We start from the raw sequence: 24,829 nt of genomic DNA, 5'->3' as shown, positions 1-24,829 counted from the left end.
CCGAGCCCCGCGGGCAGGGCGCGCTGCCGCCGCCGGCCCGGCGCACACGGGCTGCGCTGCGCTGCGCTGGGCTCTCACCCCGCCACTTCCCTGCGGACATCGCGGGACAGCCCGGAGTAGGAGGAGAACCAGGAAAGTCGCCGACGGATTCGGCCGCCCGGGCAAAGCCCGGCCCTCTCCTCGCCTCCCTGCGGCTCTGCCCGGCCCCGGCGCCGTCGGAACGCCCCGCGGGGCGGGGAGCCGGCGGGGGCGCAGGGCCCGAGGAGGCTCCGGACCCGCTCCGAGCGGCGCGGTGGGGCCGCGGGGGCGATGGGGGCCGGCGGGGCCATGGGGGGCCGCGGGCTGCTGCCGGTGCTGCTGCTGCTGCTGCTGCTGCTGGGCGCCGCGGGGCCGCTGCTGCTGCAGGCGGAGCCCGTGAGCGCCGAGCGGAGCCTGGCGTGGGGCCCCGGGCTGGACGCGGGCATCACCGTGCCCGTGCGGTACTTCTACATCCAGGCGGTCAGCGCGGCCGGACGGAACTTCTCCCGCTCCCCGCCAGGTACCGATAGTGTGCTCCGCGGGGCGGGGGCGCGGAATGAAAACCGCGCCGCGGTTTTGACGCAGAACCTGGCTGGAGGTGCCCGGCTCTTCCCCTCTTCCCTTCCTCTTTGCTTCCTTCCTTCCTTCCTTTCCCCGTTCCGTGCGGTGGCTGTGCCATCGCTGCTCCCAGGCTGCCCCCCGCGTCCTGTTCCGCAGCGGCCGGGACACGTGGGATGGCAAGCGAAGCCCATGGTCAGAGCCTCCTTTCTTCTGGTGCTGCCCAGTGCCTCCTCTGCTCTCACCAGTATGGAATTTACAGCAAAGAACCGTAAGCTCAGAAAGAACCCGTGTTCCTAGAGCTAGTGGACGTAAAATCCCAGTACACAGCTGGGAAGTGGTAACGTAATTATTTTAACGCCGCGCTCACACCAATTGCTTAAAATCTCTATCTCAGTCAGCAGAGCCCTCTGGGCTCTGTTATCCTACTGCTGCTGCTCCGTTAAGGAGTAATTGTCATTTGTTGTTTACTCAGCACAAGCACAAAGCATCCCATGACACTTCTCCTAAGGGTGGGAATTGGGTTTGTTCTTGCAGGCCAATGGTATGATGCAAGTCAGCTGTTTGCTGCAAGTTAACTCCACACACTCTATATTAATAGTTTAAATTTGGAATAAGAATTACTTTTGTGTCACAGATTCCATAATGAAGATAACCCTGAGGTAGCCCCAGAGGAAATCTAGTGTTTCTAATTTACATAGGGTAGAACCTACTTAATTTGCTGTGTATTGTTTACTGATCACAGAGATGGTACTGAGAGGGCAGCTACCAAGTATGCACGGCCTCTTCATGTCTTGTTAGAAGGCTGCTGCTTGCAAAATTAAGGAGTAGCTGTATATCATACAGGGTATGTCTTCCGTCTGACAGGAGCGTGGATGCTTCATATATTTCAGGTCTGGGCTTTCTCCATCTGCTGCTGCAGCTTGGTGCTGGATGTCAGCACAGTTTTGTAATTGCAGTCCAGAATGTGACTGCATGCTCACTGCCTGTGCGGTGGCAGCTGAGCCGTGGGTTCAAACAACAGGTTGCTAAAGGTGAAAAGATGTGAAGATCAATTGGATTCGCATGCTAGTGTATGTCCTCCAAGATAAACTGGGAGGACATGGGTACTGAGAACCTAGTTTTGATCGCAGCGTGTTCGTGTGTGTTCGTATTGATGTTAATAAATTCAGTGTCCCAGGAAAGTTTCCAAGTCCCCGTGCCATCTGGCATGGGGGCATCTGGCATCTCCATGCATCCCATGACCTGCTGTGGCCTCCAGTCAAAGAGAGCATGTGTGCTACCAGCAGGGAAGAGCTGTTGCCTCAGCCTGTGCTAACTGCTGTCCAATGCCGGGAATTGTTTAGGAGGGTGCCTAGAATCCTTAAAAAAATTAGCAGTAGAGTTCATCATATTCCAGTGTATGAGCACTGTTTAAAGGATTCATAGAGACCCTGGCTATAAACTTGTGTTCTCGAATAATTTAAAATGTTCAAATCTGTAAAATGTCATTAAGAATTACAATTAACAATATTTATTTAGGTGCCACTCTCCAATATAAACTAAATACATCTCAAAATATACCTGTTGAGATAGAAAAAAATTCACATTATCAACACTATTGCAAAACAGAAACACTGGTCAGAGTAGCAGAGCTGCGGTTAAGGCATCACATTTGTGAAATTTGTCCAAATCTATTAAATTATTTTTTGTGTACATTAGAATTTCAGTCAAGTGGGTAAGGACTCAATGGGATCCATTATAAAACTTGTATAGCATAATTAGTAGATTTTAAATCCAGATTTGTTTTCTAAATATCTAGTCTGTTCACTGAGGCTTCTGGGTCTCCGACCACTCTGCTTGTCAGAGAGCCGAGTCCTCGAAAGCCGGATAGCGTAATGAAATCTTCCTCTATGAAGGCGGGACGGCTCACAGGCGGCTTTTTTCCAGGAGCGTTTATTGAGGAACAGCAATTCAGGGAGCGAAGGGAAAACAACCACTCCGGGAGGGAGCTCGCTCTGAGAGCCTCGAACAGGGGGCGGAATCGGGATTATAACGGGGACAAGAGAGGGAGGGTCCAGGCATGAAGCGTTCAGTGAGGGAAGGCTTCGGGGGCAGAGTCAGGGTCGAGTGGCAGGGTTATAACCAATGAGGGTAAGGGGAAGGAGCGGCTTCAGGGAAGGAACCAATGGAGGTATAAAGAACAAAGAATTTTCTAGCACCAAGGGATGACAGACATACTGATTGATAACAGGGGAGACGGGGAACTACACACCTGTCACCTCCCAGGGTAATTCGGGGGGACAGTTTCCCAAGTCCCCTCCCACATCTCCCCCGTTCTTGTTAATTAAATAAATATTTGCCAAAGTCTTGGTAAGCGTCTTTTTGAAGATGGTTAAGGCAACTGAAATGAGAAGGATAATTATGAAAATCCAAAAGAGTCCTTTTAAAATGGAGGCTGCCCACCCGGGAATGCCCCACTGCATCAATAGTTTGTGGACGGGGTCCACAGCCGAAGTTTCCGTTTTGATGTCCTGTACTTCGGTCCGGATCCGCTGGATGTTGGCTTGGATGGAAGTGCTCCGTGATGTTAAATTGAAGCAACACAATCCTTCGAAGTCCTCGCAGCTGTGGCCATGGGCGAGCAGCAGGAAATCAATAGCCGCTCTGTTTTGTAATGTGGCTTGCCTGGTGGTTTGCTGGTCTGCCAGAAGATCGGAGAGGGCGGCAGACGAGGCGTTGGCATGCTTACTTATCCAACACTCCAGGTGAGAAAGCTCACCGAGGGCCTTAGCTGCTGCATACCATGGTAAAAAGATGGATACAGCGACCCTCTTTGTTTTTCCCCAATCGTAAATTTCGGAGTCACAATTTTCGTCGAATTGAGCATATGATCTTTTGGTGCGTGCCAATTGTCTCTCTTTTTTCCAATCCAGAATTTGAGTTCTGTTTGGAGTGAGGGTAGCAAGCTTGCCAAGGCTGCATGGGCCTCCCTGGAGCCGAGATGGAATTCCCGACCATACTCTGTCCCCACAGATAAGAAACATCCCCCTGGGCAATGTCTTGGGATGAGTGGATGAAACTGAAATCACCTGGCTAGTATAATTGCACCAGGTTTGGCTGTTATATTTTTTACTGATAGGTGTTACATCTTTCCGGTATGTGTCTTTGGCCAAGTCAATTCCGTGCCAATTTTGACTTGGCCTCCTATAATAGAATTTGACACAATATCTAGCTGTGGAGGACCCCAGTAAGTCCAATTCTTGGGGTTCCTCTTTGCTGTTGGGCAAAATTTTGGTCCACTCATCCCAAGTATCGACCGGGTTAGGCCTCCTACCCGTGGTTCGGAGCAGGTCGGAATTGGATACCGGCCAATCATCAGCTACCAAGGGGACCCCTACCAGGCAAGTGGACAGGGGATTGTCCACGTTGCCCATGGCCAGACATAGGTTATCCTGCTGCAAGGACTTTGCCAGCGTGATCCAGACGTTTTCTTTCGGCTGTGGTACCACCCAGCCATCTGCTACATGCAGCCACAGGAGGATGGAAAGCGTGGCTGCAACCAGCTGGGCGCAGTGGGACATCTTCTGTTGTTTCTTTTGGGTGAATGATGTTCTGGCAGCCATCCTAGTACTAAAATTAAACAAAACAATATTACCAACATACATTTGGTTCCCTCCCCTCCCCCAGCTCCCCCTTTTGGGTTAAAATAAAAATAAATTTCAGGACGGAGGGGTAAAGGGATGACGGGTTAGGTATGAGGGTAGAGGGAACGGCACAGGAGGGGATGGGGTGGCGGAAGTTGTTAAGTCTTGCAGAGGTAGGTATGTCCTTGTGATGAGGACCCGGGAGACGATGTTGGGTGGTCTTCCGGTCCTCTTCTTTTTTCTCCGTCGCCACGCCACTGCATTATCTGGTGGTGATTGTGATGGGGTCGCTGGGTTGCTCCTCGCTGGGGGGTCCGTGGTAGTGCTCTCCAGGTACGGTTTGACGTATTTTCCAGGAATCCATTTGGGACCCTGGGCTGTGGAAACACAAGCGTACCCTCTCCCCCACGTTATCAGAGGGTACGGCCCTGAGATGATTTTTGATTCTGGGTCTCTGATGAGGACTGGCGGACGCTCTTTCAAAACTGCCCTGGTGTTATTGCAAAAGTGTCTGAGTGCAGGGGGATTCGGCTCTCGGTCAGAACAATTTAAGAAATTAAGAACATAAAGTGCCTTGCATAATCTTTCAACTGGTGTCATGGCCAGAGCCGAATCGTGTTGTTGTTCTAGCAGCCTTTTTAACTCTTTGTGGGAGCGTTCCACTATTGCCTGTCCTGTGGGGTTATGGGGAATGCCGGTGGAATGGGCAATTCCCCATTGTTGTAGAAATTGTGCGAATCTTGTCGAGGTGAATCCAGGCCCATTGTCCGTTTTGATGGCTTTTGGGACTCCTAATGTGGCAAATGCCATGAATAGATGTTTGATGATATCTTTTGTTTTTTCACCAGTGTGGAGTGACGCGAACACGGCCCCAGAAAATGTGTCTATGGACACATGCAGGTATTTCAGGCGGCCAAAAGGATTATAGTGAGTGATGTCTGTTTGCCACAGCTCCAATGCTGCCAACCCTCGGGGGTTTATCCCCGTTGGCAGCGGTGGAAGGGCGAAGGACTGACAGCTTGGGCATGTGGCTAGTATGGCTTTGGCTTGTTCTTTTGATATTTTAAATTGTCGGGCAAGGGCAGGTGCATTTTGATGGAAAAACGCATGGCTGAGCCTTGCCTGTGCAAAAATGTCTGGTAAGGTTAATGAAAGTGCAGGTGCAGAGTAATGAGATGTCATTGCAAGGAGGTCGGCCATCCGGTTCCCCTCTGCAATAGCTCCTGGCAGGTCTGTGTGAGCCCGGACGTGCATAATATAATAGAGTTGCTCTCGGTGGGAGATCAGCCAGATTAATTCCGTGAGCAAATCGAATAACTGTTTGTTTTGAACTTCTTTGAGCAGGGCGTGTTCTGCCCGTTCTGCTACCCCGGCAACATAAGCCGAATCTGTTACCAGATTGAAAGGTTGCTGAAATTTTTTGAATGCTCTCACGACCGCAGCAAGTTCTGCGATCTGGGGGGAACCCTCAACCAGTTGGATGTCAGACTCCCACTTCTGACTCTCTGGGTCCTTCCAAGTGATCACCGATTTGTGGGATTTTCCCGACCCATCGGTGAACACCGTGAGAGCACCTTTAATAGATGTTTTATTTTTGAATGACTTTTGGGCCAAATATAACGTGTCTTTGAATATTTTATGTTTAGGGTAATGAATGGAAATCTGTCCAGGGTAACTGTCTAAAGCAATTTGCAAACTTTCGTTTGTCTGAAGCAGGGATTCCAATTGTTCCAAATTAAGAGGTAGGTAAATGCACGCCGGGTCACACCCTGCGAGGGTCCGGAGGCGTTGTCTGGCCTTTATTATTATTCTAGCCATCAACTCTGCAGGAGTTGAAATAGTTTTCGCTGGCTGGTGCGGGAGAAACAGCCACTCAATGATAAGGAGTGGGTCCTTCCGCCCAGCGTCCCATTGAAAAAGCAGACCATGGAAGTTTGGGCACTTACCCAGTATGGCAAGGGTGACGGGAAGGAGCCGATCCACACGGTGGGCCTGACGGGATCGTATGGCCTCAGCGACTCTCTCCAGGGCTCCTTTGGCGGCAGGTGTTAGCTCGCGAGGGGAAGCTAGGTCGCCATCTCCTCGTAGCAGGTTGAAGAGCGGCGCCAGCTCCTCCGTGGTGAGTCCCAGGAGAGGTCGGATCCACGTGATGGTACCGCAGATCTGCTGGAGATCCCGCAGGGTCCGTGGGTCGTCTTTGACGGTGACAGATTGGGGCGCGACAGTCCTTCCCGTAATGTGAAAGCCCAAATACTTCCATGGCGCTGACAGCTGGATCTTTTCTTCAGCAATTTCAAACCCTGCAGCTTTAATGGCTTTAACAGTTTTGGAAAGTGTGATCTGCAGATAAGCTTGTGTTTCAGCGCAGATCAAGACATCATCCATATAATGCAGGATGATCGCTTCAGGGAACAGCTTTCTGATCGGCGAAAGCACCTGGGCCACAAAAGTTTGGCAGAGCACCGGAGAATTTTTCATTCCCTGGGGCAAAGTGGCCCATTGGTATCTCTTATAAGGCTCCGCCCTATTGATGGAAGGAACGGAGAACGCAAATCTGGGGGCATCTCCGGGATACAATGGGATGTTGAAAAAACAGTCCTTGATGTCAATGACTGCGAGCTGCCAATCCCGGGGAAGCATGGAGGGTGAGGGAAGGCCAGGCTGCAGGGGGCCCATGTCCTCGATTACCTCATTGACCCTGCGCAGGTCTTGGAGCAGGCGCCATTTGTCTTTGCCAGGTTTTTTAATAACAAAGACAGGAGTGTTCCAGGGGCTAGTGGAGGGTATTAAATGCCCCAGGCGGACCTGCTCCTCTACTAATTCATGGAGCGCTTTTAATTTCTCCTCCACAAGGGGCCACTGGTCCACCCACACTGGAACATCGGTCTTCCAATTCAGCGGTGGGGAGGTGCGCTCCGCAGTGGCCCATACTAAAAATCCCATGCAGGGCTAGGGATATCGAGGCGGGCACCCCATTGGGACAAAACGTCCCTGCCTAATAACATGATGTTAGATGAAACAACAAAAGGCCGAATGGTGGCAACCTGTCCCTCAGGGCCCTCCACACTTACCAGGTGTTTGCTGCGCATGGAGTTGACAGCTCCTCCCACTCCGGAGATTGTGCCACAAGGGGGCACCAACTCCCAGTCGCGGGGCCACTTTGACCGGGGTATGATGGTGACGTCTGCCCCGGTGTCTGCCATCAGGTCCAGTTTGATGGACTTTCCCTGAAGCGATAAAACAGTCTCAATCATTGGTCTGGATTTGCAAACATTCTGTGTGAGGAAGACAAAATTGTCTTCCCCGGAGTCATGTCCAGCGAAATAGTCCTGTACTGGTGGATCGGTGAGGTCGGCCACGTCGAGGAGGTACATGGCAGCGAAGGGGAGCCCCTTGGTGATGGTGCAAGGTGGTTGATGGCAGACGACTGAGACGGTGACCTCGGACCCCGGCTGAAAACACACCACTTCAGGAACGACGGTAACACGGTCTGGTGTGAGCCTGCAATCTCCGAGTATTAACACTGTTACCTCACAATTACGGTAAGGGGGTTCCAGGAACCCAGCGGGAACTCTCACCAGGTCCTCATCCTGGAGAGTCACAGTGATGGAGCTTTTGAGGACCCGGTGAGTGTCTGAATTTAAGTTGCGGGTTCTACGGAAGAGGCGGAGCCCGTCGTCGTGGCTCCGCCAACCCTCCGGAACTGTCCGCTGGGCCACTGGTCCTCCCGGATGGTGGGGAGGCCTGGGCGCTGTGAGGGGCCACTTGTTGTCCTTGCGCGGCCCCTCCCCGCGCTCCGCGACCCGTTTCCCGCCTGCTGATGGTAGGGCATCGGGTTCCTGGGTATTGGTCTTGGGGAGGGTGTGTACGAGTAGTGTGGTTGCTCCGGGGGCCAGTATGGGCAGTTGGCTTGTATGTGGCCCATCTGGCCACACCCGAAGCACCGGATGGTGTTCATCGTCAACATTGCCTCCCCAATCCCCTTACTTACTGCAAGGGCGACAGTGGTCTCGGTGGAGGCGGCTTTCGTGCAGGCCTCCACCATCTGTGCGATGGTGGGTTCGGGGTCTTGAGGTAAAGTCCTTAATATCTTCTTTGTCTCGGCTGTCGCGTTGGTCATGGCCATCTTTCTCAGGAGCTCTTCCCTCGCTGCAGGATGGTCTATCTGCCGGTCGATGGCCTCCCTCAGCCGGTCCACGAATTTTATGAAAGATTCCTCTGGGCCCTGGGTAATAGCTGAAAAGTTCTGGAGCGGGGTTTTCCCATCGGGGATTTTTAACAGTGCCGCTCGGCCAGCCTCCTTGATGTCATCTAGGACCTCCGTGGGTAACAGTATTTGGTCCTCTGGCTGGCTGAACTCCCCCTCCCCTGCCAGGGCTTCTATGGCTTCCTCTCCCTCTCCAATTGCCTCTGCTAAATTGTGTTTTTTCAGAAGAGGCTTGAGGAGCTTTCTCCATTGAATGTCCCACAATAAAAGCTCGGTGGGAGTGAGCAGGGACTTGGCAATATATTTAACGTCATGCTGGACCAATGTATGGTCCGAGAAAGTGAGGTCCAATACATTCTTAAAGAAAGGAGAGTCTCGACCATAGTCTTTGGCAGCCTTCCTCAGTTCTTTAATCTCCACATATGGGAGTTGCTCCCAGTGTGGCCGCTGCCCCCTGGTCCTCACCACAGGTGCTGCGAACGGCCCCAGATCTTTTGCGAATTCCAAATCCCCATCCTTAATTGCCTCTGCCCTGATCCGGGCCCACCCACCTCCCGGCCTAGGTGTGGGCCGGGGGCTGTCGCTGTCCTCATCCTCATCGGAGGATGAGGCAGGACGAGCAAGGGCTCGGACCTTCCCCTTGGCCGGTGGGCTTCGGTGGCATGAAGCCCGGCAGGCCAAGATGGCCTGCTTCCGGCCAGGCCGACTTCCGGTTCCGGTGGCGTGGGAACCAGAAGAGGCCTGAGGGGAGGCGTGGCCAGGCTCACCCACCGGGGCGTGGCCTTCCGGCAGGGGGTTCCCTCCCACCGGGGCGTGGCCTTCCTGCAGGCCGGTCCCTCCCACAGGGGCGTGCCCTTCCTGCAGGCCGGTCCCTCCCACCGGGGCGTGGCCTTCCGGCAGGCCGGTCCCTCCCACCGGGGGCCCACCCAGGGGTGTGGCCATGGGGGCTGGAGGGGCGGGTCCCGACGACGTAACAATCGACGCGGTGGTAGGGGCGGGACCCGACGCAGGGGCGGCACCCGACGGGGGTGGAGCCTGAGGGGGACTGGCAGGGGCCCGAAGGGAGTGAGGAGGTGGAGAGGAGGCGCCATTTTGTCCCTCGGTGGCGGGCTGCTCGGCCATGTGGCCGGCGCCATTTTGTGAGGTGTGGTGACAGAGATCAGGAATCGAATAACATGGTTTTAAACTGGGTACAGGGGTTTGAGGGCTTTGGGGAGAGGAAAGACTCGCACTGGGATGGCCAGTCCCAGGACGAGGAGAGGACAGAGTGGGGCGGGGAGCAGCAGGGAGACGGTAGCAGCCCTGTGCCTGGTTATGGCAGGATCTGCTGCCCGACCCACCCTTAGGGGAAACCGAGTTAGGAGTGGGGGGGGCGGAATGAGGGTTAGGAGAACCGGGGACCCAACTCTCACCCTTTTGTTTAAATAAAGTGTAAATAGAATGAAAAAGTGGAAAAAAATGCCCCACAGAAAAATTCCCCTTTACTTGTAATGCGTATAACAGTTTCCCAATATTTCCCCAGAAAATAAGAGAAGAAAAATCATCCCTGGAGGTGTCAGGGAAGTTATCGAAAATAAGATTAACAAAAGCTTTAAGGTCCCTCTTTTTAAAAGAAATGTTACCCAAAACAAGGGAGGATTTAACGTGGAGGTAAAAATCCCGCCGGGCAGCAGACAGGCGATTGCCCATTCTCACTGCAGAAAAAAGGAAATCCCCAAAGAGACAAAGAGAGAAACGAAAAGGAAAAGAGACGGGGTCGGGTGCCAGACAGGGCACCAGCAACTCACGACAAAAAGACCGCTGTCAAAACGAAAAAGCCTCTGAGGGGGAGAGGAAGCGCTGCAGGTCTCGTCCCGTTCGGAGTCTGCTCCCAAACTCGAAGTCGAACCAGGACGAGGTGTCTGCAGCCCGCGAGGTAGGCGATCTTCTTCAACGAAGAGCAGCCGCTCGTGGAACTGGTGGCGAACGGCGCTTTTCGTCCTCGGGCAGCCGGATCACAGAGCCGAGGCAGCCGAGGAGACGCTCTGCGGCTGACTCCTGAGAGGGGCCAGTCTGTTCGGGCGCCAGTTGAGGGCTTCTGGGTCTCTGACCACTCTGCTTGTCAGAGAGCCGAGTCCTCGAAAGCCGGATAGCGTAATGAAATCTTCCTCTATGAAGGCGGGACGGCTCACAGGCGGCTTTTTTCCAGGAGCATTTATTGAGGAACAGCAATTCAGGGAGCGAAGGGAAAACAACCACTCCGGGAGGGAGCTCGCTCTGAGAGCCTCGAACAGGGGGCGGAATCGGGATTATAACGGGGACAAGAGAGGGAGGGTCCAGGCATGAAGCGTTCAGTGAGGGAAGGCTTCGGGGGCAGAGTCAGGGTCGAGTGGCAGGGTTATAACCAATGAGGGTAAGGGGAAAGAGCGGCTTCAGGGAAGGAACCAATGGAGGTATAAAGAACAAAGAATTTTCTAGCACCAAGGGATGACAGACATACTGATTGATAACAGGGGAGGCGGGGAACTACACACCTGTCACCTCCCAGGGTAATTCGGGGGGACAGTTTCCCAAGTCCCCTCCCACAGTTCACCAGAATTGATATGCACCATTGCACATTACACTGGAATTTCAACCCAGAGGCTGTAAGTGTTTGACCTGCCTTTGTAGGAAGATGTTGAATGATGCAGAATTCATTCTTTCCCTGGAAAAATTATTTCCAAGATTAAGAAAATCCCTGCTGAAAATACAGAACTTTATTTTAGTGTAAACTGCATAGATTTTTTTCCTTTGTCTACTTGGATAAGCTTTATCCTTCTTTTCTGCTAGGTTTTATCCTAGGTTTAACAACTGCCAACCATGTCTTTATATACTACTGACCATAATAAAATCAGCTGTTAACTGTTGTTCAGATGATCTACACACTCTGCTAACAAATATTTCTCAAGGCTTCCCAGGTATTCTTGCAGGTTTCACCAAATGCTTTCAAAGAGCATGCTTCTTCCAGCTCTCATTCCAGTGCTGCCAAACAGAGTTGTACATCTCAGTTCACTCACCTCCATACCTGGGCACTGCAGGACCTCTCTTTGGTTCTTTGGTTACCATGATCCCTGGGCTTTTGTGATGGTCACACACAAGACCTGTATTTGTTACTGGGTGTATGCTCTTGCATCCGACTCTGAAAGCATAGGCTAATAATTTGTGTGTCTCTGTAGTGAGTCCATCGATTTTGTGATTTTCATCTGTGAAAGTAACCAGCAACAATTCCAGTAAAACAGTTGAATCAAAAAAATCTTCTTTTCAGAAATTTAATTTCTCTTCAGCATACATGTCAGAAATGGGGTGACTAGGTTTTTTTTGTTCTTCTCTAGCAGTTTGCCTAAATTCAGTATCTTTTCCCTCTTTCCCTCCATTTTGTCACTTGTTCCCCATGTGTGGTGTACCTCTTTTGCAAGCTGCACAGGAGAAAAAAAAATGCGTAAAGCAGGTGGATTATCTGGATTTCTTAAAGTATCCCATTTTGTCTGTATCTATATTTTAGTCTCTCTTCAGTACTGGGAAATTATTTTGGACGTAAATTGCTGTCTCAGACATGTTTTCAGAGTAACAGAGAAGTACTAGCAGTGCTGATTCAGCAAGGACACATTTTTCTTTTGTAATTTCTTTGGATTGAGAGAAACAGAAAAAAAAAAAAAAACATGAGTGAAAATACTATGGTAACTTCCTCCAAATAAAAAATAAAAATCAGCAAAAAGCTGTTATGATTAAGTATACAGTAGAGGCCTTGGCCCCATTACACAATGAATGTTGTAAATTACAAACAAGAAGTCTGTTTCCTCCAGTGAATTATTTGTACTTACAGAAGATACTCAGTCTCATTTTTCTTCCTCTTCACTTTCAGTGGAGTTAGCTTTTTCCCAGAGAGCTTTGTTATCAGTCACTTCCCTCACCAAATGATTCCTATATCTAAAGTGCCACAACTAAACCTAACATGTCCTGTGGGTACATCAAGCGCTCATCATGTCTAGAGCAGGACACATATAACTAGCAGGGGAAAAGACCTACGTAGTTACTTCCTGTAGGTGAGGACAAGGATAATATTCAGTAATATTTGACTTCTGATTTCACAATATTCACTCATTTTTATGACAGCTGAAAACTTACTTTTCTTCAGTGGAAATCACTATACCAAATAAAAATGCTGTTTAATAGAATGGATACAAGGAGACAATGACGTGATACCAACAGGAAACAGTTTTCTTTGTGAACCTCATGAGATACTGTGGATGTGAATACTTATTCATCCAAATAATACTAGGTGATAGTCATAGGGAGAGGGTACTTGGTTAAAGTCAGCTACTTTGAAGGTAGTTTAAAATGGTGGTTGTGACTTGCAATGACCTTTAGAGGCAGAAATGTTCATTCTTTCAGGATAGTAATTTAATCTGAATATTCTTGCACAGTATTTGACTTGAATTCAATTTCAAGACCCAGTGATCTAAGGAAGACATGATTAATCATTAAAAGACTGGTACTTACCACATCAGTGAATTTATCTGTGGATGCGAAGTATAGGGTTACCTTTGACATCTCAGCCATTTAGTGCTTTTGGGACATATTCAGATTTTAGTAACATCTTGATTTTATCTGGATTTTTTCAGTTTCATTTATTTCTGTATACTACTTGTTGGTAGCATTCATTTGTATTTGTTTGGTTCACAATGCTTAGACTGTCCTACTCCTTTTTTTTTATTAATAAGGTTGACAATGACCACTTGTGATAGGACTACAATATATTTATGTTTTTGCATACTCATATTGTCCATAAATTATTCCATGTCTTAGTGCATTAATGATGAAATGCTGGTGATCTTTAAGCACAGGTCAGACAGATGTCCAGGGAGCATCTCTACTATCATTCTCTTATCCCTGCTTTTCAGTAGCTGAGACTTTAAATGTGCAAGACAGTCAGCAGCAGCCCAAAGCTGAACAATTTGTATGTGACTCCTGCATGCTGCAACTGCCTTTCCACAAGCTGGCAAGTATTCTTTTCTCCTGTTACTTTAACTTGGTTTCCTGTCTTTCTTACTCCAGAGGAAATTATTGTTCCTCAGAGCACTAACTTGAAAACTTAGAATAAAACTTAATCTTAGCTTCAAAATACTGTTAGCCATTCCTTCTGTCTTGTAATCAAATATTTAACCTTTTATCTACACCTGCAGATTTTCCATTTAGAGGTGTGCAGTGACTAAGAATATTTGGTAGGATGATATTTCATCACTGGAAACTAGTTTTTACGAACTTGGTATAATTTAAAAATTGTAGTGAACAATAAATTAAATTCAATGGTCTTAATTCAGTGGAGTTTGCTCATTACCTTTATTTACTAGATGTAATTCTAATAGCTTAAATTGGTTTTGTCTGGTTTTATTTTCCTCTTGCCAGGAAGAACACAGTTCAAAGTGGTAATTAAAGCACTTTCTCCAAAAGAAGTAACCAGAATTTACACCCCTCGGCCTTTGGATAGAAATGATGGTACATTCCTTATGCGGTATCGGATGTATGGAAGTGTCACAAAAGGCTTAAAAATTGAGATATTTTATGGTGATCAGCATGTGGCTCAATCACCTTATATTTTGAAAGGTAAGGGTATTTTTTGATATAATGTGTCAAAGTTCTGAATTAGGATGTATTTGAAACTGCAATACCTGGGCTGTGGTAGCTGTGGACAGCTCAAACAGTTCTGAATCTCCATGTGCTTGGCAGGTTCACAGCAATGGAGCTTCATTTAGCAGAATAATTTCACCCAGATAATAAAAAGTCTTGTATTTCTGAAAAAAGAAGAATGTTGCTGTTTTCTCAGTTACACTGCAGAATTCCAGAAATTATAGGAAGGATGATTGCCCAGGAAAGCTTTAGAAAGCATGGTATAAAAATGCCAAGCCACTGTAATGTATAAATTATGTGTGCTGTAGAATCACACATACAGACTCTGGGTGCTTTGTTTTCCACAGAACCAGTTTATCATGAATACTGTGACTGTCCTGAAGAAGACCCTGAGATCTGGCAGGACATGATGTCCTGTCCATCCCAAGAGCCTCAGATTACAGAAGACTTCATTTCGTTTCCCACCATTGACCTGCAGCGAATGCTTAAGGAAATGCCAGCAAAGTTCAGCCAAGCACGAGGTGCAATTGTTCATTACACCATTCGGGATAATCACATCTACCGGCGCTCCTTGGGGAAGTACACAGATTTCAAAATGTTCTCCGATGAAATGCTCCTGTCACTGGCCAGGAAGGTATCGGTTTGGATCATGGCAGACTATCATAGAACCACAGAGTGGTTGGAGTGGGAAGGGAGCTCTGGAGAACATCTTGTCCAACTCCCCTGCCAAAGCGGGTTCACCCAGAACTGGTGGCACAGGATCACCTCTGGGGTGGGTTTTGAATATCCACAGCCTGTCTGGGCAGTCTGTTCCATGGCCCCATCATCCTCACAGTAAGGAAGTTTTCCCTCATACTCAAATGACACTTCCTGTGTTTAAGTATATGCCTGTCTCCCCTTGTCCTGTTGCTGAGCACCATTGGAAAGATTCTGGCCCCATGCTCTTGACAACTGCCCTTAAGATATTTATGAGCATTGACAAGATCCCCTCTCAGTTGTCTCTTGTCCAGGCTAAACATAATTTAATATGGCAGTACTGCAATTGTTGTTGTATCTTCACATGTATGATTCCTGAAGAAAGATTTGACATTCCATCAAGACAACATTGGGTGTTAGGAGTAATGTGTGGGGCTGGTCCTGGCAGTAATGAAAATCCTTGGAAAGCTCCAAGGGGTAAGGCCCAGCTGGGAGTGTTCTGTGGCCTCTGGGTGTTCCTTCCAAACTTGTTTGCAGGGCAGAAGCTTGGAATTCATGCATTGAGCAGAGCTAAATCTATGAACTATCTAGTAGGTGCACTGAGTCTACGTGACATGAGAGAACTGAGGAATAGATGTAAGAGTGACAGACAGCTTCTCTGTGTTATTATCCTGTCTTGGGTACACGTTTAGGTTCGTCTTCCTGATGTGGAGTTTTATCTCAATGTTGGAGACTGGCCCGTTGAGCATCGGAAAGCTAATGATACACCTGGGCCCTTACCTGTCATCTCCTGGTGCGGCTCTCTGGATTCCAGAGATATCGTCCTGCCGACGTATGATGTAACCCACTCAACTCTGGAAACCCTGCGTGGAGTCACCAATGATCTCCTTTCCATTCAAGGAAATACAGGTGAATTAGAGAGTATGGATTTTAAAAGAATTTTGTGATTTTGAAGAAGCAAGTTGCATTCAAATAAGGTGTTGAAGTCTTCAGTTGAAAGTGCCCTGGGACATCTCTGAATACAAGCAGCTTAGTCTTTACAGATTGCAAACATTTCTCAACACTGCCACTACGCAGATGTATCATTTAGAAACAAAATTTAAGAAGTGCAGTTTGCAATAAACATGAATTTTATGTTAAAGATGTCCAGAAGATGCCTAATGTGACCTGGCAAAGTAAAACTAAATGTAATTAAAAGGCCTTTCTCCTCAGTAAAGGGCTCAAATATATTTATTCTAATCAAAGTGTCACCCTTTTTCTGACTGTGTTGTGGTCCAATGTTCTGTGTACAAAAAATTAATTTGAATCCTGAAAGAAGTAAGCTGGTACTGTGCTTCAGCCTCTTTCAAATGAGAAAACATTGTATATATGAAAAAAATACCTCAGAGTGAGATCTCTTGAATTGCTTTTCTGGCTTTGAAAGAGGAGTCAGCTTTACTGACAGGTGTCTTCCTCCCTGTCAGGAAATTAAAGAATACTTAGGGATCATACAAATGGCATAAGCAATACCTAAGGAGTAAAACTAGAGTGGAAAGTAATTTATTTTTATTTAATTAGTTCTCGGTTCCTCTTTTCTTTATTAGTTTTTAAATTAATATTTCAATTAAATGGTCAGTGAGAGGCATTGTGTGTTTACTGATTTAGTACAGCTGCTTTTCCAATTCGGAGACAGTAAGAGACTACTCCATTTAGTAGGTCCTTCAGGGAAATTTTCAGCAGAAAGGTGAGGAAGGGCATATTTAATGCAGTAAGCAGAGATTAAGTCTTTCAGACTCTTGCTAAGTATTTAGAGGACACAGCATAGCCATTTAATTTCTTTTTGAAGGCATCATTAAGTGGTTCTTCAAGGGCCTAACTAAATTGCTGGGTAACAGAGGTGGATTTTGCTAAAGAAATTAGGTTATTGTGGCAGGCTTTATGGATGGAGAATTGCTTTAATTATTAGTATTTTCCTTACGTATTTTTTAATAATCCCTTAGGTAGCTTTCAAGATAGTTGAAGTTATTGAAATTCAAAATTGTTGAGAGGAAAAGCAATTTTCTGTATTTCCTTGTATGAGTTTCTCATCCCAAAATTCGAACCAGAATTGAGAGTTTAACCCTGTGACTAATAAGGAGTTATGGGAAACCCTGCCTGTCCTACCATGTCTCCAAGTGTAATGCCACTGTCAGACCAAGTTCCTTATTTGCCTTGAACAGATCCTGCACATTTCACTGCTGTTTGCTTTTGCCTTATCACTCACTGCTCATAGGCCCCTTCTGGGAAAACAAAACTGAGCGGGCTTTATTTAGAGGTCGAGACAGCAGAGAAGAACGTCTCCATCTTGTCAAGTTATCCAAGGAAAATCCAGAACTACTAGATGCTGGAATAACTGGATATTTCTTCTTCAGAGAAAAAGAAAAAGAGCTGGGGAAGGCTCAGCTGATGGGCTTCTTTGACTTCTTTAAGGTAGCAATCAAATTATGGTTTCGGATTAATTTTGCTGTCAAGTTCTACCAACTGAAAAGACAAAGTTTACTTTTGTTAATTCTTTTCAGTAAACAAAACAATTCTGCTGCTGTGGGCGCACAAGTCCATGCAGAGTAGATAAACCACTTGTAATCAATGTCCTAGTGTGACACACTTGTAGAGAAAGCCAAGAAAGACATTTAGAGAGACATCTTGGCTTATTTTTATGTTATAATAGACTGAGAAATTGGATTTCTCATCATCTGGGTTTCTTAGATTTGGGATAAATATGAAAACAATGGACACAACCTACAGCCATTTAAAGTACACTATGGATGTCAGAAAGAATCTTTGTAGTAACAAATCAGAAAAATAGATTAGTGTTTTTGTTGTATCTTAAAATAAAAATTCTACTGCAAGAGAGATATAAAAAATAAAGGGGACCGAGTCCTGTATAAAGCCATTATAATATATAGCATTTGAAGTTCTATTCTGAAGATCAATATTTCAGAAATGCTGTAACAGCCAAGAACATCTGCCAAAGCAGTACATTCATAGTTATTTCTAGTATAATGTTTCAGCTTATTTTATATAATAGTACTTTTCAGGTTATTCTATATAATAATGTTAAGTCAGAATAAATTTACTCTGTTTGAATTGAAGTATAGATTAGTTTTCTTTCCTTCCCTGCTGTACCCCTTGCTCTCTCCCAGGACACTTCAATAGGACGCCCATCAGGCAGTTCATGTGACACAAAGGTTCTTGACTGTCAGCCTCATGTTGAAAACAAATCCTTTTTCCATTATGTTATCCAGAAGACCATGAAACTACACGTGCTTAACGCTAAAACGAGTTTGAAGATGAAAATGAATAAACATGATTACTTCTTGCCTGTTAAAATAATATTTTATACAGTCGTTGTTCCCATTCTGATACAAAGCATTTCACCTTTCTTTTCCTCTCTCTTCACACTGTAGTACAAATACCAAGTGAATATAGATGGCACTGTAGCAGCTTACAGGTTTCCATACCTCTTGCTGGGTGACAGCCTTGTATTGAAGCAAGATTCCCAGTACTATGAACACTTCTATGTTGGATTAAAACCTTGGAAACATTATGTTCCAGTTAAGAGAAACTTAGAGGACTTGCTAGAGAAAATAAAATGGGCTAAGGTAAGCTCCATTATTGATTCAAGTTCAAAGTGATGAACAAACATGTAAACAATTTATCTGAATAGTCTCTTCTTTTGTATTTACACATATATATTTTGCATGAACTCTGTTGAAATCCTGGAATAAGGGAAGTACATTTTGTTGTTAGTATAAAATGGGGAGACCTTATTTGAAGTAACCATCTCTGTTTAGGGCAATACTTAAGTGTTCATTTTAGGTATGGGCAGAAGAGTTCATGAGTCAGAGCCTTAGTATACTGACTAAGGTAATTGTGAAAGAAACAACCAGATTCCTAGATAGTACTTTAATTAATGCTATAGCTTTCTTAGCCCCTGATTAGAGCAGAAGTCACTGCATGTTCCATTTGAATGTACAAAATATTGCTGCTCTCTGTAACATACTCAGAGTGAGAGGCTGGGATCCTGTTAGCAAACAGATACAGTTCTGTGATTGAAAACACCATTTGTGCTTTAAGTCAAAGTGTTGTTAAGGTTAAAAAAACACGGGAAGAGTTTCTTTTCTGAGAGTACTATAGTTCTACCTAAGGAATCAGAGGACAGTACTAAAAGCTTTGCAACATAGACCTAAAAAGCTTGAGAATAAGTACATGAATTCATGCAGTTATTTTTAAAAAGAAGACATTGAATTCCATTGCATTGGACAGGACAAGAGCTGTGGTTTTGTCCTCTGTAAAATTAAGTAGGTCTGGGAGATATTAGAACTGATTATGAAGAAGCTTGTGGCTTGGACAAAATGGTAGAACAGTAATCAACTGAGTTTTCAAAATTGTACAGTTAGTCATGAAAGTTGTTATTGGTAGTCCTAAGGTAGCAGTAAGTGACAATAAAAGCAATCCAGTATTTTTAAACAAATCTGCAATTTTAATCGTGCCTTTGCAATCACCAGTAATTGCAGTTAATTTTGCAGATTTGAATAGCCCATTTAATAAAACTTCTAATGCTAGTCAGGCTTTGAGCAACTCACTGATTGCTCTGTTATTCATTTGTTTCATCTGAATTTTCCAGGAAAATGATGAGGAAGCAAGAAAAATTGCTAAAGAAGGACAACTAATGGCAAGAGAATTACTTCAGCCTCACAGGTTTTACTGCTACTATTATAAAGTGCTCCAGGTGACTACAATAGATCACTTTATTATTCTCCCCGCAGCTGCTACTGATGCTACAAATTTCATATTCAGTCCTTAGATCAGTAGTAGACAATGGTACGTTATTCATAGGAGATCAGTGCGAAGAGCTTTGTTAAACCCTGCTTCATCATTAAAGAAGCTACCTGACATCATAGTTATTTTACAGAATCAGGAATTTTTTTTCTGCCCCCATCCCCAGTCAGCCCTATTTTCATTGTCACTTGGTATTTGGTTTCCAGTAGATCTCTGTGAGAGATAATCTGTATATCCAGTTTTCTTCCATTTCCCCTTCATACTTCTCACACTTACATTGTGAGCTACTCTACTGCAAAACAATGAATACATGGAAAAAAAGTTCCAGAAGTATGACTAGTAGAGTGTAGGGGATGAAGCAGGCCCTGTAGTCATTGCTTCCTTAGAAAATGCAAATCTCTAGTGAAAGAATTTTCTCCTCTCTGAAAATATCTTTTTCCTGTACTGCTATGCAGGCAGATGACAGCTTCACCAGCCACAGGTTAACACAAAGGTTGGAACTGTTCAGTGTACAACAATGACATTTTTATGCATTATCTGCATAAAATGGTTAGGCACAAATGATGACAATATTCAAGTTACCATAATAATAGGCAGAAACATGAAAGGCTCGTGTTCAGAAGCAACGTGGCCCATTAGTAGGTGTGTTACAAAGACACCTTGTGCAGAGGTTGTGAACAATGGCATAAGGAGCTTGGATAAAGGTAGGCTGCTGAGTGGAAGGGAGGAGGAAAATTCTGCTTCATGAATTATATGTTGGTGCTTATAGCATTCTTAAATGTTGTTTACATATTTCAGAAATATGCCGAACGCCAAGCCAGCAAACCTGAAATACGGGATGGAATGGAACTTGTACCTCAGCCTGATGACAGGGACTCAGTGTGCAGTTGCCACAGGAAAAAGCCTTTAAGGGAAGATCTATAACTGTACTGGATGGAGAAAATTACCCACTTAAAATGCGAGACTAGGAATTAAGCTGTGAAATCTAAGATTCTTATGCAGTAGCAGGCATTATTAGTTATTCTTCTTATATTTTCATACTCTTTTCCTGCTCATTCTGATCTACAATGTTGGTTCTTACAGTTTTGGCTCCATGACCACCACCAGACAGACACTGAGCCTGCAGTGGGGAGTGTCTAGGGGATTTGTTTGATGTACTGCATCATCAGAAGGCAGAGCACAGAGCTGCTCGTGTTCCAGATGGGACCTATTAACCGAAGCTTTGTGAGGAACTAGTCACCACAAAACGTCTTGCCATGAGTCAGTTCAAGTTTTTTAAAGGAGCATTTGTGATACATTGAAACAGTGTTATGATTTCTTCATAAAGTTTACCTCAGTGTTAGATTGTTTCTTGTATGCAAAACAATTTTCGAACTAGACAAAGAAAATGAATATTTGAGATGTAATGGTATCAGATCTGGTCATGCTTTCAGATTATTTTGTGGTTTCTGACAGGTGACAGACAACATGATATAACCCTCATCAATTTTAGAGGGAAATGGAGAGCAGGGGGAGAGATTAGAAAAATAAGTTTATAATCATCATGGCTGCGAATCACCAGAATTAAATGCTGCTTTAAAACAGACTCTGTAGCTATCACAGTCACAATGCTTTGCGTGCCAAATCACCACTCTGAAAACCTGTTCCCTGCCAGTGACTGTCTGTAAATGTAGGCACAGATCCACAAATGGACTTGGGAATTTCAGGCCATGGGCAACACTGGTGTCTTAGTTCAACAATACTGTCCACAGTATTCTGGACTATGTGAAATCTGAAATTTCAACCACCTAGGTTTAATTCTTGTGTAATAGTCTAGGGTTTAGAGTCCATGTAAAGCCATTTTTTCCAGAGGGTGTCTTAGCTCCAGACTGGACAAGAGGTTTTCAGGTCTTCTGCTGAAGTTCATGTGCAGCCATGAAGCTAGCAATGCAAAATTCACAAGGGCAGAAGGATCTGGTCATACCTTTGTGATAAAGTCTGCCTTTGGATGGGGCAGGAGAAGAATCCTAGTCCTGGATGCAACTCCAAATACCTCTATTGATTTTTGCCCAAGTTTGTCTGCTTCAAAATGCATGAATAGTCCTGGAAGGAGACAGCAATACCAAGACCAGTGCCCACAAGCACCCATTTCTGTGTTTTCATCTTGGCTAATGCAGCTTTCCTGAGCAGCTCCTGACTCACTACAGTCAGATAAAAACTGTCATGAATACTAAATTCTCCCTACACTAAAAAGAATGGAGATGTCTTCAAGACAGTGGATTTGTCTTACTGATTCAGTGCACAAAATTCAGTGCTCTACATGTCATGCAGGCTTCATTCTTGGTTCTACACTGCAAATTACATAAAATTTCTGCATTAGAACAGGAGGAAAGACAGTATGCTAAATATGGGAAGAACTTCGGCTTTCTAAAGAGGACAATGCAGCTGTCCACCAGTCATTTGTTACATTATGCTGGTTAAGAAAAATACCTGTATCATGTTGCTCTACTCATAATCTTCTTTGCTCGGGTTCTAACACTCATTTATAGTGGATGTATTCTTATTTAACATGAAAACCAGTCCTAGAACTTCAGGCTATAAATACATGTTCAATTCATCTGACACAAAATTTTGTACATCAAAGCTCAGGAACAGGGTTCCATTGCTGAAGTTGACACTTAAGACCGAGTATGTGCTCCCCTTTTGTTCAATGTATACAGTCATTTTTACTGTATTACATGATCTTATTTTGGGAAACTACCCATTATGCCATGTGCTTTTTATATTCACCAGTGTTTATGGAGCTGGTGTGCTCAGCAAAGGCAAGTAAGCATAAAAGATGGTTGAACAACAAAGTTTTTCACATATTTCAAATCAAGAGTCCAAAAGTGATTCATTTGTGTTTTTAAAAATGGGAGAGAATGGGGCGGGGGGGGGGGGGAGTTATGACACATACTTCATAGTACTTTGGAAATACCTATGTAGGAAAACTTGTCTAGCTTAAAACAGAAGTCTTTCAAACTGAAAGAAGAATCAGATAAAATTGATAAAATTTAAATTATGACTATAAATAAATGTGAATATTTTATCCCTTCTTTCTTCCCTCATAAAAAGGGAAAAAAACTATTCTTAATTCTTTTCTGCCAAAAAAGTCCTTGCTTTTGTAATAGGCATCACTTCAAAGCAAAGACTAGTTTGTCAACAGAGTGCCTTATGGATGCTTTTATAGCTCACAGGCAAGAAATATCCTGAAAAATATGACTGCGCTCATCTTCTTGCTGTAATTTACAAATTAGTAGAGAGATGGTGGAACTTTTACTACACGTCCATATTTGAGAGAATCTGGTTCAGTTTACAACTATAGCTCTTCCAAAGGTAATAGAAGGTAAGGCAAAGTCTCTCTTCTTTCCATTGGTGCTACTATATGCAATTTAGATTGTGATGAAGAACAATCATAACAATTGCCCCACCAGGCTAGAAGAGATGTCAGATATGTTTCAATTTGCTGAGAAAATTATACCCATCAGCCTGGTGTGTTACAGGAAATGCTAAATATTGAGTAAAACCTGGTTTTGCATGTGAAGTGTAATACATACATTAAATAGAATTTTTAAGTGGCATACATAGACTGGACTTTGTATTATTCTGTGGTAGTTGTTGAACAGTGGCTGCTCAAAGGTGTAAAAATCTCTTGTTGGTGGTAATTTTGGAAAACTGTTACCATACCACAGTACTAAATTTTGCTATAATAATTTCATTTTTTAAACAGAAAACCTTTCCTGTTTTTGTCAGGGATTTACTAGAGATGATAGAGGCAGGTTTATTTTTTTGAAATAGTATGTCCTACAGCCTAGGGCCAGTGTTTTCAAACACAGGAATCTGCAGAGAAGGGGTTTGACATCCAGAAATGTTGGGAAGGCAGTCTTTACCTAAGATTCTTTATTTTCAGATTTCTTCAACCTTAACAGTAGCTTCATATAGTGAACACTGCTTTTATGTCGTATGTATGTCCTAATATATTTAGACACCCACATTTGGAAATACTCAACCTCAGTTTTGTCTTGAAATGAGAACTAGTAAATCCTGATCTGTTGAACATAAAGGAGATACAGTTTCATATATATTTTAGACTGTATTTTTTTACCTTTACCTCAAGATCATCAGTATACTGGTTTCTTGACAGAATTGTGCCAGGCTTGCCTTGTAGATTCATAATTTAAAAACCCTATAATCAAAGCTTGTCTGATGGAATGTTAGATTCAAGCATCCATGCTGGGAAGCATACGCCCGACATTTATTACATTACAAAGTAAATTATTTAGTTAGGGAGGAGGGCTGACAGGGAAAATATACATCGCCTGTTGGAGCACGTCTGAGAAGCTTGCAAAGAAACTCTAATAAGGAAAATAAGCATTATATAAACCTATGATATTATCAGCTCCTTTAGCACTGCAGTTTTGCAAAAATTTTGTCTGTAAGGGCGGTGATGAAGTGCAAGATTTTATATTATTATATTGCTTAAGTTTACAGGATTTAACAACTAGAATCTTTTTGTCTGTGAGAAGTTGTATAGCATTTTAATGAGGCTATATAAGTACTAACTCTTGAGTTTTGAGTACAATGTGTTGTTAATAGGAAAATCTATACTGCAGAGAGTTACGACACTAATTCTGGATTTTGTTGTGAGAATAAGGGAAAAAGGATTATTTGCATGTTTGTTTGAAGTAATTTTAAACATCTGTAGCACATTCCTTAATTGAGTCTCATCATGTGAGCAGTGATAAGCAGGAGGTGTACTAGCAGGAGTGTGGCCAGCAGGTCAAAGCAGGTGTTTCTTCCACCTGCTTGGCAGTTGTGAGACTGCAGCTGGAGTCCCATGTTCACTTTTGGACTCCTCTGTACAGAAATACATTGACACCCGACATGGACCACCAAGGTGATGAAGGCAATGGGGCACATGGTGTGTGAGGACAAGGAGTGAGCAGGGTTAGATCAGCCTTAGAGAGAGAAGGCTTCTCAGAGGGACACAGCAGAAAACAGACACAAGCTGCATCATGGGAAGTTCCTGTTAGGTAAAGGGAAAAAGAATCCTGAAATGCTATCCCCAAGGAGATGAAGCTTGGTCCATGTGATCTCCAGATGTTCATTATTCTATGAACTGTTTTTCAGTCACACAACAAGCATTTATCTAGTCACATAGCAGCAGGATGAACCCAGCTCTTGAGTGTCTCCATGAGGTGACGTAGCCTTTCTGTGCCGACACTTTTGACACTATTTATGATCATGTCTCCCTTGATAA

The 24,829-nt window shown here is 44.8% G+C and overlaps 3 protein-coding genes across 3 annotated transcripts; 1 reads left to right on the top strand and 2 right to left on the bottom strand.

Moving 5' to 3' along the window:
• The first annotated feature begins 230 nt into the window (after positions 1–230).
• Positions 231–23,150, top strand: POGLUT3 (protein O-glucosyltransferase 3). The gene is made up of 8 exons (XM_021529377.4): positions 231–538; positions 13,834–14,031; positions 14,403–14,689; positions 15,444–15,660; positions 17,003–17,199; positions 18,177–18,371; positions 19,397–19,501; positions 20,350–23,150. The coding sequence occupies exons 1-8, from the start codon at positions 310–312 to the stop codon at positions 20,473–20,475; spliced, it is 1,554 nt and encodes a 517-aa protein (XP_021385052.4). The 5' UTR covers positions 231–309; the 3' UTR covers positions 20,476–23,150.
• LOC144245910 (uncharacterized) lies at positions 2,808–4,223 on the bottom strand. Its single transcript, XM_085576082.1, has one exon. It carries the CDS (start codon positions 4,221–4,223, stop codon positions 2,823–2,825), a length of 1,401 nt encoding a protein of 466 aa, XP_085432208.1. The 3' UTR covers positions 2,808–2,822.
• Positions 7,315–10,235, bottom strand: LOC146768652 (uncharacterized). Its single transcript, XM_085576074.1, has 2 exons — positions 8,194–10,235; positions 7,315–7,710 (listed from the first exon to the last, which is right to left on the bottom strand). The coding sequence occupies exons 1-2, from the start codon at positions 10,096–10,098 to the stop codon at positions 7,453–7,455; spliced, it is 2,163 nt and encodes a 720-aa protein (XP_085432200.1). The 5' UTR covers positions 10,099–10,235; the 3' UTR covers positions 7,315–7,452.
• Positions 23,151–24,829: the final 1,679 nt, after the last annotated feature.

The sequence above is a fragment of the Lonchura striata genome, chromosome 1 (assembly GCF_050655825.1).
Source record: "Lonchura striata isolate lonStrDom1 chromosome 1, ASM5065582v1, whole genome shotgun sequence".
Classification (NCBI taxonomy): Eukaryota; Metazoa; Chordata; class Aves; order Passeriformes; family Estrildidae; genus Lonchura; species Lonchura striata.
The sequence above is the reverse complement of the archived record's forward strand: the minus strand, read 5'-3'. Positions and strand labels throughout refer to the sequence as shown.

Excerpts from the sequence above, each read along its gene's own strand:
- LOC144245910 (XM_085576082.1), bottom strand. The coding sequence starts at position 4,223 with ATGTATGTTGGTAATATTGTTTTGTTTAATTTTAGTACTAGGATGGCT.
- POGLUT3 (XM_021529377.4), top strand. The coding sequence starts at position 310 with ATGGGGGCCGGCGGGGCCATGGGGGGCCGCGGGCTGCTGCCGGTGCTG. Across the intron at positions 539-13,833 it reads CTTCTCCCGCTCCCCGCCAG|GAAGAACACAGTTCAAAGTG; the intron begins GTACCGATAGTG and ends TCCTCTTGCCAG. Across the intron at positions 15,661-17,002 it reads TTCCATTCAAGGAAATACAG|GCCCCTTCTGGGAAAACAAA; the intron begins GTGAATTAGAGA and ends CACTGCTCATAG.
- LOC146768652 (XM_085576074.1), bottom strand. The coding sequence starts at position 10,098 with ATGGGCAATCGCCTGTCTGCTGCCCGGCGGGATTTTTACCTCCACGTT. Across the intron at positions 7,711-8,193 it reads AGACCACTGTCGCCCTTGCA|ATTGCAGGCTCACACCAGAC; the intron begins GTAAGTAAGGGG and ends TAATACTCGGAG.